Here is a 12,139-nt window from a genome sequence, read left to right as displayed (position 1 = left end):
AGTTAAGGCACAACTAAAAATATGCCCCATAAGGCATAACTAAAAGTATGTTCCATAAGGTGGAATGTTTCCTTAAAGCATAACTAAAAATTTGTCTTATAAGACAAAGTCTATGTCTTAAGGAAAAGTTATACCTTATGGGGCATACTTTTAGTTATGCCTTAACTAAAAGTCTGTCCCATAAGGCATAACTAGGAAAAGCCTTTTAGTTAAGGCTTAACTAAAAGTTTGCCCATATAGATCGGACATTAACGACATAAACTTGTGAAGGAATTACCTGATTATGATCCGCATACTTATGTCAAGTACGCCCATAAGCGCATAAGTATCTTGGATCAGCATAACTTTGGTAATTTCTTAACAAGTGTATGCCGGTGTGGCATAACGAAATTTAAACTTTGCCTTGCGAATTTTTTTTTAATTTTTGACTGAATGAGGATTCAAACCTGAAACCATGAGTTTTAGCCGAAGGGCAAAATTTAAAAATTTCAAATATGATTGGCAAAATTTAAAGACCACCCCAAAAAAAAAGGTGCGAATTGCCCTATTAGATAAGATCTGAGGGCTTGGAGCCAATGAAAGTATCCAAGAAAGCGGAATGGTGAAACTAGATTTGTGTTGGTAATCAGAAGTGCCAATGATGTCATGGCTTTGCTGGTTTCTTTTTTAAAATAATCTATTTGTTTCTTTAAAATCTGTTCGTGTTTTGTGGTTTTACTTCCCAAGAAAAGAGTATTTTGGCTGAGGGAGCTGATAAATTTAATTCAATAAATTTTAGGCCAAACCTATCGTCAACCCCCTGTGGTCATCCAATTCTTTCACTTAAACATTTTAAGTGGCCTTTGTTTCATATAGACACTTCAGGTGGGCAACTAATGTTCCATTTAGACATTTTTTTTGCAATCAGCTAAAATTACAAAATGGGTGTCATCACTCACGGATGACGTGGCATGGTGACCAATTAAAATAGGAAATGTGTCAATTGGGTGTAAAATAATATTTAAAAATCAATTACAAGAAAAAAGAAAAGAAAAAAAAATTATTTTTCACCAAAATAAATAAGTAAATTAACTACTTTTCTAAACCCTCCCCCACCTACCCCACCCCTCCTTCCCCCTTTCTACACCTCTACAACTGCTGGGCACCATTTTTTTTCTAACGGCTCCATTTTTATTTTTTTTGTTTTCATTAGATTTTGATCCATTTTGGAAGCATATAATTCAAAATTTGGCACTAATCTATAGCCCCAATTCATTTTTATTTTTATATTTTTGCAGTCCTCCAATTTGGAAATTTGATTTTCGAATTAGAAGCTTTAAGTTACGTTAATGGCGAGTTCCTCAAATCTCAACCAAACAACACCAAATTTCGGATTCGAACTCCTCTCGACATTCCGGTTCTTTTGAGATATCACCCACTCAAAATGGAGCCCGTTTGAGGCAACCCGAAAATTCAAATTGGAAGCTTTGAGCTTCAACAATGGCGTCTTCAATGGAGATATGCTACATTCGGGAAAAAAATTTGCAATCGGGAAATTTGTGTTTTAAAAAAAAAAAAAATGTGACCTTCATGGAAGGAGCTTAGAAGCTCGGAAAGAGAAAATAATTAAATCAATTAGGTACGCTAAATATTGTTCTTAAGAACTTGTTCATGAAGTATTCAGGAGTTTGGTTGAGAATCAAAGTTGTTTGAATGATTTTTGAAGCTGGGTTTGACGAAGAACATATTGCACAGTGAAAAAAAAATTGCAACCAGTGGTGGTGTCAATTTGTTAATTTGCAGTGGAAGGGTTTGTCAATTTGTTATCACTGTTATGTCGGAAAACTTATCCGGCGGTGGTATTGCGGTGGCAAGTTGATGGTTTATGGTGGAGGAAGTGTTGGAATGAAAGAGAAGGAAGAAGAAGACATAAAAAAATTAAAAAAAAAATCGTAAAATTAAGCCCTTCACGCGCATGTTTTGTGTGAAGGTCACACAATTTTCTAACTCAGCGAAAAGTGTCTAAATGGAACATCAGTTGCCCATCTGAGATGTCTAAATGGAACAAAGGCCACTTGAGGTGTTCAAGTGAAAGAACTGGACGACCCACAAATTTGGCGATGGCTTTGGCCTAAATTTTATGTTTTCACTTATGTGGATATGCTATGTCATTATATGAGAAACATTGTTGTAATGTGTAGAATATTGTACCAGATAATCATTTATTTGGTAAACTTCTCATTTTACCTAATGAAATATTTTATAGCCACGTAAATATTTAAGACTAATTTTAACCATAAAATTTTATAACAATATCTTCCTATCTTAAAAGGGGCCTCTGCTTTTTTTGGTTAGACAAGCCTACTCCAAAAATTTGGGCAATTCGCCCTTCTTTTGGGGTGGTCTTTAAATTTTGCCCTTCATATATGAAATTTTTAAATTTTGCCCTTCGCTAAATCCCATGGGTTTCAGGTCAAAATTTTAAAAAAAATTCGCAAGGCGAGTTTAAATTTCGCTATTCTCACGGCAGATTGTGAAGGAATTAGCAAAGTTATGCATACTTATGCCTTACCCAAACTTGGCATAATATCTCTTTGATAATTCCTTCCAAGTTTATGCACAAAAACATAAAATTTATAGTCAATTAAGAAAGTATGCCCCATAGCGTAAACTTGTTAAGGATTTACCAAACTTATGCGGTTGGGCAAGCTATGCCTTATGGGCAAACTTTGCCTTGAAGCATATATATGTATTTTTTCAACATATAAACCAAAGTTACATGGAAAAGTATTAGCAACAAATGTCCATACAAATTCGCACTAATATACAAAGTAGTTAGCAATTGTTGACTTTGAGAAATTTGGCATTCAAGTGTGCTTCTTGCTCTCTTTCTTAGTAAGAAACATTTTCCCATCTTTATTTTGAATCTCCATCACAAAAGTGATTGTTGGATGGCGGGGTACACTAGAAGAAAGCAAGCAAAATGAAATCAAATGGATCTTCAAATTGCTAGACACAAATCAAAGGCACTCTTGGAAACCCTAATTATGTAGGTGTCCTAGCTAACATTTTTGGTATGCTATTGGCATTGGTTTGGAGAAAGGAACCTAGGATTTCAAAATACTCGGTTTCTTCGATAGACTTTGCAAAAGAGAGATTGCACAACATATTTCCAAGCGGAGAACAACTTCCTCAGAGAAGGTATTTAGATTTTATCCCTAGCTAAGTGTAGTTGAAAGTCAAAGCGGGTTGTTTTTTTTTTAATGTAATATGCTCTAGTTTGACTTATACAAGTTAGTGAGTAAGGAATTTTACCATATTTGAAGGTCGGCTTTAACTTTTTGTTTTATTCCTAAAAGTTTTTTGGATGGAATAAAATAGACTTTCGATACCAAAAAAAAAAAGTTTTTTAATAAGTTATAAAAACCCTAATTATTAGGACTTTTAGTTATGTTTAACTAAAACCATACGATTGAAGCTCTTTACTATAAGAATATAATTTTTAGTTATGCCGGATAAAGAGATAACTGAAAAACTTTTTCCAAAGATATCATGGATTTAGATTATCCCCATTTCTGCCTTGCGAAATTATTTTTATTTTATGCACGAGCGGGGTTCGAACCCGAACTTCATGTATTCGCTCAATCTTTAAGAATAAAAGGGCAAAATTTAAAGAATAAATATGAAGGGCAAAATTTAAAGACCACAAATTTGAGGGGCAAAATTTAAAGACCACCCCAAACGAAGGGCAATCCGTGCAAAAAAATGCAAAAATTTAGGTAAATGAGCCCAAACGATAATGGTAAAAAAAACACATTGGAATGCAATATTTTTTTGTGACCCACAAGCACGAATTCTCGGGAGGAATATAATCCTAAAACTACAAAAACTCAAATATAGTCAATTAAGAAGGTGGTAAGACCCCTAGTTCCCCAACTAAACTTATTTAAAGGCTCGAATAATTGGTCAAGATCCGAACAACAACGAGCACTCAACTACTAATAAAAAAGAGAGAAAGTTGACTTTGAGAAAAACATAAAAAGGAAAACTTTTTTTTTTCTTAAAATAAGCATTTTCTTTTTGAAAATAAATCTAGTCTTCCACATAAAGTTTTCGAAAGATCACTCTTAAAATAATTAGCTTTTCTTCAAAATACGATAAAAATTCAGCTTTTTTTTCACATTTTGGCAAAAAACATTTGCCTTTATTTGAAAAATAAAAGTGTCCTAAGAAAATGAAATCAAGATTTTGTAGACATTTTAAAAAAATAATCAAGTTTTCCATATTTTTAACAAATCCATTTTTCCATATTTAAAAAAAATCATAGAGACATTTTTTTTCGGGTTTGAGAAAGATAAAAAATCAAATTTTCAATTTTTTTTTTTTAAAAAGGGTTTTAAAATATAGCTTTTTAAAAGATTATTTAGATTTTAATCCATTTTTAAAAGTTTTATATATATTAATGGGTTTAAAAAATATGTTTTCAAATTAAAAAAATTTTAGATTGTTCTCTAGCATTTGAATAACTTATTAAAATTTTAGACCATCATTTATTAATTTCTCATACGATTTTCAGTTTGCTAAAAAAAGAAAATTTAGATCAGAATCTAAAGAGATAATGGTAAAAAAAACACATCCAAAGTATCATTTTTTTTTAGTTTAAATAAGTTTAAGGGGGTAATAGGACCGAAAGTGTTTGCGTACTTGAGTAGCGTAACAACTATTTATCAAAACATACCTTAAAGTTTAATAAGTTACCAAAAAAAAAAATTAGAAGTGTCATTTTCTAAACAAAAACCTCAAAAAGGGACTAACGGGTGAAAGTTTCTCAAAACAAACAGGATAAGATGGAATACGAATTAGTTCTTCAGCTTGTAATTTGGATCCTTTTTCATTTCTTCTATAGACTTAGTGATAAGTTGATGACTAGCGCGAAAGAAGTTTAATTATGTGTAATTAATGGAATGAATACTGAACCTGAATTTATACAGGCAGGACTCTGAAAATTTGTGGTTTAGGCATAGTTGATTGACTGCTTTCTTGGACACTGACAGCTTGTTTCGATGGTTGTTACCTATTGTATCTTACTTGTTAGTTCAAATACAATGTTTGTTTTGATTGTTATTTTATGTAACGACAAAAAGTTCCATTTGGTGTGATCGTGTCTTTACCTTTTTTTTTTTTTTTTTCTCATTGCTTATTATCTATAATCTTATTTTATCATTTATTGTACCGTAATTGTTTTACCCTGTACCCTACTTTTCTTGTTGGTTTATCCTTCAAATTGCTGATGTGTGCCATGATATAATGAAGGAAACAATATAATCTATCCAATACAACACAATACAATCCAATACAACACAATACAATATAATACGATAAATTATGAAGCGATACGTAACAATCACCAAACAAGCTGTGAATAGCTTCTTTCAAAAGGTTTTCTGATTTCTTGGTATGGCTGGTAAAACCACTTTCAGGCGGATAGACAGTCCCCATAGTAAAGTAGAACGGAAGTACCTCCCAAAGTTTCTACCTTCTTTTTTGTGCATTCGGGAATAAATAGGAAGTTTCTAAATGTATAAAAGAGTCTCTATTGATTGCTTAATGTTGAGGTTGTATATAATCCACTCGGATTAGTTGAATACGAGATAGGGAATATAGAGCCTGTCGCATCTCGTGTCAGTTTTTTTGTCGCTACCCACTCCGGGCTTAATAGGTACAAGAATTCCTGTTTTGTAGAAGAATTAAGACCTTTATGGCCCTTATGATTTTGAAAATTTTGCTTAAATATTGCAGGATTTATTACACCATTCAGTTTTTTGCGAAGCTGCTCCAATGAAAAAGGCGGATTCAGCCGCCAAAAGGGCACGCCAAGCTGAGAAGAGTCGAGTATACTACCAAGCTCGAAAATCTGAGGTCACAACTCGGATGAAGAAGGTACATTGCAATCCTAATTACTGTTAGCCATTGGATGTCTCAGCGATTTTCCAACTTGTGCATTAGTTTTTCAGTGTTCCCGAAAGTTTCTTCACGACCATATTCATCATCATCCCCTCCCCCCCCCCGCTATTTAAATTTTATTACATCGTATCGTTAAATTTATCGTTATGTAACGACCACTTTGGTATGATCGCGTCTTTACCTTCTTCTTTTTTTTTCCCCTCATTTTGTCTTTGCTTATTATTTAATAATCCTGTTTTATCCTTTATCCTACTTTTGTATAATAACTTTACCCCATACTCTACTTTTCTCGGTTTATCCTTCAGATTGCTAATGGGTACATTATGTAATGACGGACAACAATACAATCTATCCAAATGTCGTATTCATTAAAACAATACAATTTATCCAAATGTTGTATTCATTAAAACAATACAATTTATCCAAATGTCGTATTCATTAAAACAATACAATCTATCCAAATGTCATATTCATTAAAACAATACAATTTATCCAAATGTCGTATTCATTAAAAAATACAATTTATCCAAATGTTGTATTCATTAAAACAATACAATCTATCCAAATGTCGTATTCATTAAAACAATACAATTTATCCAAATGTTGTATTCATTAAAACAATACAGTACAGTACGATACAATATAATACAATACACTATGAAATGATATGTAACAACCATTCAAACATCACACGATGTGGTTTCCAAATTGATATTGTCATATTGATCACCCTCATGTTGTAGCTGATTAGCAAGTAACATTGCAAGAAGTTTAAAGAGGTTCTAGCTAGATCTACCAACTAGCCAACACAAGGCAGAGTTACCAAACTAAGCCGATCACCCTTTCGCTTAAGCCAATACATCCAAACGGACAACTCAATGATTCTAAATTGATGTTTACATTCCAAAGAATGCTAAGATGATACCAAGCAAAACTACTCGCAGTGTTTAGCCAAAAAAAAAAAAAAAAAAAAAAACTACTCGCAGTGCACATATCGCCTTAGCCATACTCGTTCTTCCTTCCGCTTCTCAGTCTTCTGTTACCAAAACTTCTTCCATTCCCTGACTAATTTTTACAACCTCCACCTAAATTTTGTCCTTGCTTCTGGCATCATTGAAATGATATAATCCATCATCTAAATCTTATATTGTTGTGAACTCATCATGACCACGAATCACAGACAGTGACACGAGTTCTCTTTTTTTCTTTTTCATTTCCACCATATCAAGGATAGAATGGACGAAATTGTATACCACGGGGCGCATTGTTTACCAAACCCCCATTGAATTACCAGCTCTGCAACTCAGTGATTGTAATCGTCATACTACTTGAGGCGTGAAGACCACATCGACCATTCTACAAAGTGGGGGGTAAAATTGGAGAGCAGTTTTCTCAATAAATACACACTGCAAAGTAAAGGCCAATATGTACAAGTGCATTGCTTTAAGAAATGACATGACAAGAGGAATAGATGTTATCAAGCTTTCATGTCTCCCAAGTTTGTTTCTACATATATCAGCATAAGAATGTAGGGAACTTGTTACACGCCAAAACTTCGCTCCAAATTCCTCATGGCCATCCCATGATTTTTATCATAAGATAATTCCGTTAGCTCAAACTTAATAAATCACCCGACAGACTTTGGTTTGCCAACATTCCGGAGAAACCCTTTTTTCCATGGTTCTACAGTAAATAAATAGCATGTCAATTAAAAAAAATTAGCTGAGCATGTATTACCTAGTATTCTTATCCTTCCTTCCCTTTTTCATTACTTCCACCTTCTTCGATTCCTTCCCTTTCTCCTTTAACTTGATGTTCATGGCATCCACCAACAATCTTGTCCTTGGCTCAGGTACCATACTCTTTGATATCATCTCATTAAAATACAACAAAGCATCCTCTAATCTTCCCCCTTCAAAAAGACCATGAATCATAATCGTATAGGATCGTTGGTCGGGTCCTAGCCCGCTCCTCTCCATCTCATCCCACGTACTCTTTACTTTACCTTGATTATCCCAGCTCATAAACAACCTTAACAACAAATTGTAGATATCTCCGGTCATCTTACACTCATTTTTATTCATCCTTTCCAGAATCCCAATAGCTTCCTCAGGCGACTTGGCGGAATTCAACAAGTAACCATAAGTTCTAGCATTAGGCAAACAACTCTCTCCCTTCGTTTCCATCTCGTCTAAAAGCTCATAAACTTTCTCCATCCTCCTAATCTTGCATAAATTCTTAATCAGCGAATTATAAGTGGCAACATCGGGTAAACAATCTCTCTCATTCATTTCACGGAAAATCTCAAGGGCTTCAGGAATTCTCTTCTTGAAACACAATCCATCGATAATACAATTGCAAATAGCAACATCAGGCTTACACCCTTTTTCCCACATTGTCTGAAACAACTTCACCGCCGTGCTTATTTTCCCTGATTTGCATAGTGAATTGATAAATATCCCATAAGTAAATTTATCCGGCTTTAACTTTGAAGTCACAATATCATTCCAAAACCTCTTCGCCTCGCGTAAACTCCCTAAAACACACCATCCATTCAAAATAATATTCCTTGTCTTAATACAATCCTTAAACTCATTTTTCTTATTATGGAACAAAAACTCAGCTGCCTCAACATGCTTGAACCTACATAAACACACGAGTAGCGTTTGAAAAGCAATAAGATCAAGCTCCAAACCCAAAACTTTCCTCTTATAGAAAAACTCTATAGCATCTTCAACTCTATGGGCTCCACAATATCTATTAATCACAATGCCATATGTTCTTTCATTAACCAAATTTTTTCCTCTCTCAGACATTTCGTCGAGCACCTCGTTGAGTTCTTGAAAACGCCGCATTCGTCCAAGAATATCGAGTATTTCATTAAAAGATCCAGTTTTTGGTGAATGGGTACTTGTATTTTCAACAATTTCATTGAAAGATTCAGTTTTGGGTGAATTCCCATTTGTTAATACCCATTTAAAGAATGTAAAAGCTGGTTTCCAATCAGAACGGTGTCGTTTAAGTACATCAAGAATGAAATCTTCAGATAATGTAAAGTTGCATTGATTGAGGGATTGAAATATGTCATTTAATGGTTTGTGTGATTCAGTCTTGAGAAGGGTTTGTACTTTTAATGCAGAGCTATCATCAAAGTTGTTGGATTTTGTGTGTATTTGGTGATGAAAGGGAGGTGTGATTTTGTTTGGTAGTAGATATATGGGTTGAAAACTGCATAAACGTTGATGAATTTTCTGGTAGAGTTGTTTAGTTGACATTTTCCGGTGGAAAAAGATTGTTACTCTTATGAATTTTAGCAAAGAGCAAATACAAAAGATGGTAGTGTCAAACGTCGAGTCCTCTTAATACGATTGCCTACTGAATTTTCAGTTTTATACTTGGTACAGTTAAAATTCAAGTTTCCCTTGGTTTTTTTTTTTTTTGTGTGTTCGGTACCCGCATTGCAGTTCGATTGTATTCGATTTTCATCGCGTAGGGTCCATTCAGGGGAACGACTCCATACCAAAGATTTTTTCATACGCAGAGCTTGAACCAGTGACCTCTAGTCTGTGACGGATCCAGAATTTTCACTCAGGGGATTCTAAAAATAAAAATGTGACCGTGTGGATAAGCCAAAAAACACAATTTCAATTTAATTTTGTCTCTATGCGTTTGAACACCCTGGACTGCTTGAGCTAACTTTTTTCATTAGTTTAGGGCATTCAATACTTATATTTATATAAAAACACAGAAAATCTATCCTATACATACCGTGTAATTTTTTGCCGAGGGTGTTCAGGTACACCCTCCGAACCAGACTCTCCCCTTTAAATCCACCCTTATCTCTTATTAAGGAAGAAGCAGCCCCATCCCACATCCTTTGACGGTAAGTTTCTTTTACTTTGTCGCCTTCTCCTTCCCCTTAAAGTGAAAATAGAATTTGGGGCGGGAAATCAAGCATTTTTCTATTGAGATGAATTTGTATATAAAGAAAAGATTCAAAAGTTGAAAAATTGACGACATAATATTTCAAATATATTTAAGACAGAACCACTTGACATCAAAGTGAGGAGATTTTGTATAACTATCACGTAGTAAAAAAAAGGTCAAAAGGTTTAAAAGATTACTTTTTTCAATCTTGTAAGATTGCTTGTGATGAAATCAGAAATCTAAAGTTGAATAAGAATGAACTTCCATTGATGAACCTTCAAGGAATCAAGGAGATGAAAATGTCCAAATCCACAACTGAAGCTAGAGAGAGAAAATGTGAAATGAACTCATCTCATTATCATGAATTGAGAAAGAAAAATTGATTTGTTCAGTGCAACACTGCACATTAAATACATGAAATGAAAAAATATCTAACTAACTAATAGCTCACTAACAGCTAAGCTATAACTAACTAAGTGTGACTAGTTACAAAACTACCACTGTGTTAATACAAATAAGATTATAAATACCCCCACCCCTCTCAAGTTGGAGGTGAGGAAATCATAGCTAACTTGCACATGATAGGGTAGTGTTTGATTCCTGTCAAAGATTTTATGAAAATGTCATCCAGTTGTGAAGTAGTGGGAATGTGATGAAGGCTGATCAGTCCTGCTTGAAGCTTGTCCTTAAAAAAATGGCAATCCACTTCTATATGTTTAGTTCTCTCATGGAAGACTGGGTTATTTGCTATATGAACTGCAGCCTGGCTGTCATAATAAGCTTGTATATGCAAGGAACATGAGATTGTAAGTTCAAGAAGCAATCTCTCAAGCCAAACAAGTTCACCAACTACTTTCCTGACAACTCTGTTTTCAACTTTTGCTGAGGACAAAGAAAAAATAGTTTGCTTCTTAGATTTTCAATTAATAGGATTGTCTCCCATCAAGACTAGATAACCACTCATAGACTTTCTTGAGTCTGGACAAGCTGCCCAGTCTAAATCACAATATGCAGTCATAGTATAATCAGCCTTGTTTGATACGAAAATTCCCAAAGTAGGATTAGCCTGAAGATATCTAAGTTCATGAAAAATAGCTTTGAGATGTAGTTCTCTGGGTGATTGCATGAATTGACTGAGGTGTTATACACTATATGCAACATCCATCCTTGTATTGGTGAGAAAATTCAGTTTTCCTGCTTCATATAGTATGTGGGATCAGGAAGTAATTTTCCCTTAGAAGCCTTCAATTTCACAGTGGGATCAAGTGGAGAAGAGGTTGTTCTACTATCCAAAGAATCAAACTCCTTCAGTGGGTCAATGGTAAATTTTCTTTGTGAAATAAGGAATCCATCATCCCTATATAAGATTTCCAGCCCCAGAAAGTAGTGAAGCTTCCCAAGATCTTTAATTTTGAGGGAATCAATCTCATTCAGATCAATCCCAGTAAAGATCACATCATCAACATAAATGGAAACAAATACAATAGGTTGTTCCTTCTTCCTATAGAAAAGAGAGTAGTCACTTACTGAGTGTGACTAAGATTTTGAGCAAAAGCAACTTGCTAACTTATCATACCACTTTCTGCTGGCTTGGTTCAGCCCATACAAGGATTTCGTGAGCCCACATACTAAACTACCAGTATCCACTTTAAGTCCTTGTGGTAGGGTCATGTAGACTTCTTCATGCAAATCCCCATGTTGGAATGCATTATTGACAATTAGTTGGTACAAAGTCCACCCTCATTTGACAGCTAAACAGATTAAGGTTCTAATAGTGGTCATTTTGACCACAGGTGAGAATGTTTCGTTGTAGTCAATACCAGCCTGTTGAGTATATCCCTTAACCACAAGCCTTGATTTAAATCTCTCTATACTTCCATTAGCTTTGTGCTTGATTTTATACACCCACTTGCAACCTATTGCCTTCTTTCCAGTAGGTAAATGAACTAACTCCCAAGTATCATTAGCATACAAGGCCTCAAATTCTTGTGTCATGGCCATTTGCCAAGCAGGGTTCATGGCTACTTCTTCATATGAGCATGGTTCACATTCACGTGAAATGTTCTTTACTAACTATTGATTATCAGGACAAAGTGTGGTGAAGGCTACGTGTTGGTGATTGGACAAAGAGGAGTTGAGTGAATGAGGTATTGATTCTGCAGTATTAGGCTGCAGATTTGGCAAATTGTAAGTGTATTCTTTCAAGTAGTTGGGAGTATGAAGTGTTCTGGATGTTCTTCTAGGTGCAGGTACCTGAGTGGTGGTAATT

The 12,139-nt window shown here is 34.5% G+C and overlaps 1 protein-coding gene across 1 annotated transcript; it reads right to left on the bottom strand.

The window, feature by feature from the left end:
- Window positions 1-7,136: 7,136 nt before the first annotated feature.
- Window positions 7,137-9,375, bottom strand: LOC132031260 (putative pentatricopeptide repeat-containing protein At3g15200). The gene has a single exon (XM_059421151.1). The coding sequence runs from the start codon at window positions 9,216-9,218 to the stop codon at window positions 7,677-7,679; it is 1,542 nt and encodes a 513-aa protein (XP_059277134.1). The 5' UTR covers window positions 9,219-9,375; the 3' UTR covers window positions 7,137-7,676.
- Between the last annotated feature and the right edge of the window lie 2,764 nt (window positions 9,376-12,139).

Source organism: Lycium ferocissimum, chromosome 9 (genome assembly GCF_029784015.1).
Source record: "Lycium ferocissimum isolate CSIRO_LF1 chromosome 9, AGI_CSIRO_Lferr_CH_V1, whole genome shotgun sequence".
In the NCBI taxonomy this organism is placed as follows: Eukaryota; Viridiplantae; Streptophyta; class Magnoliopsida; order Solanales; family Solanaceae; genus Lycium; species Lycium ferocissimum.
The sequence above is the reverse complement of the archived record's forward strand: the minus strand, read 5'-3'. Positions and strand labels throughout refer to the sequence as shown.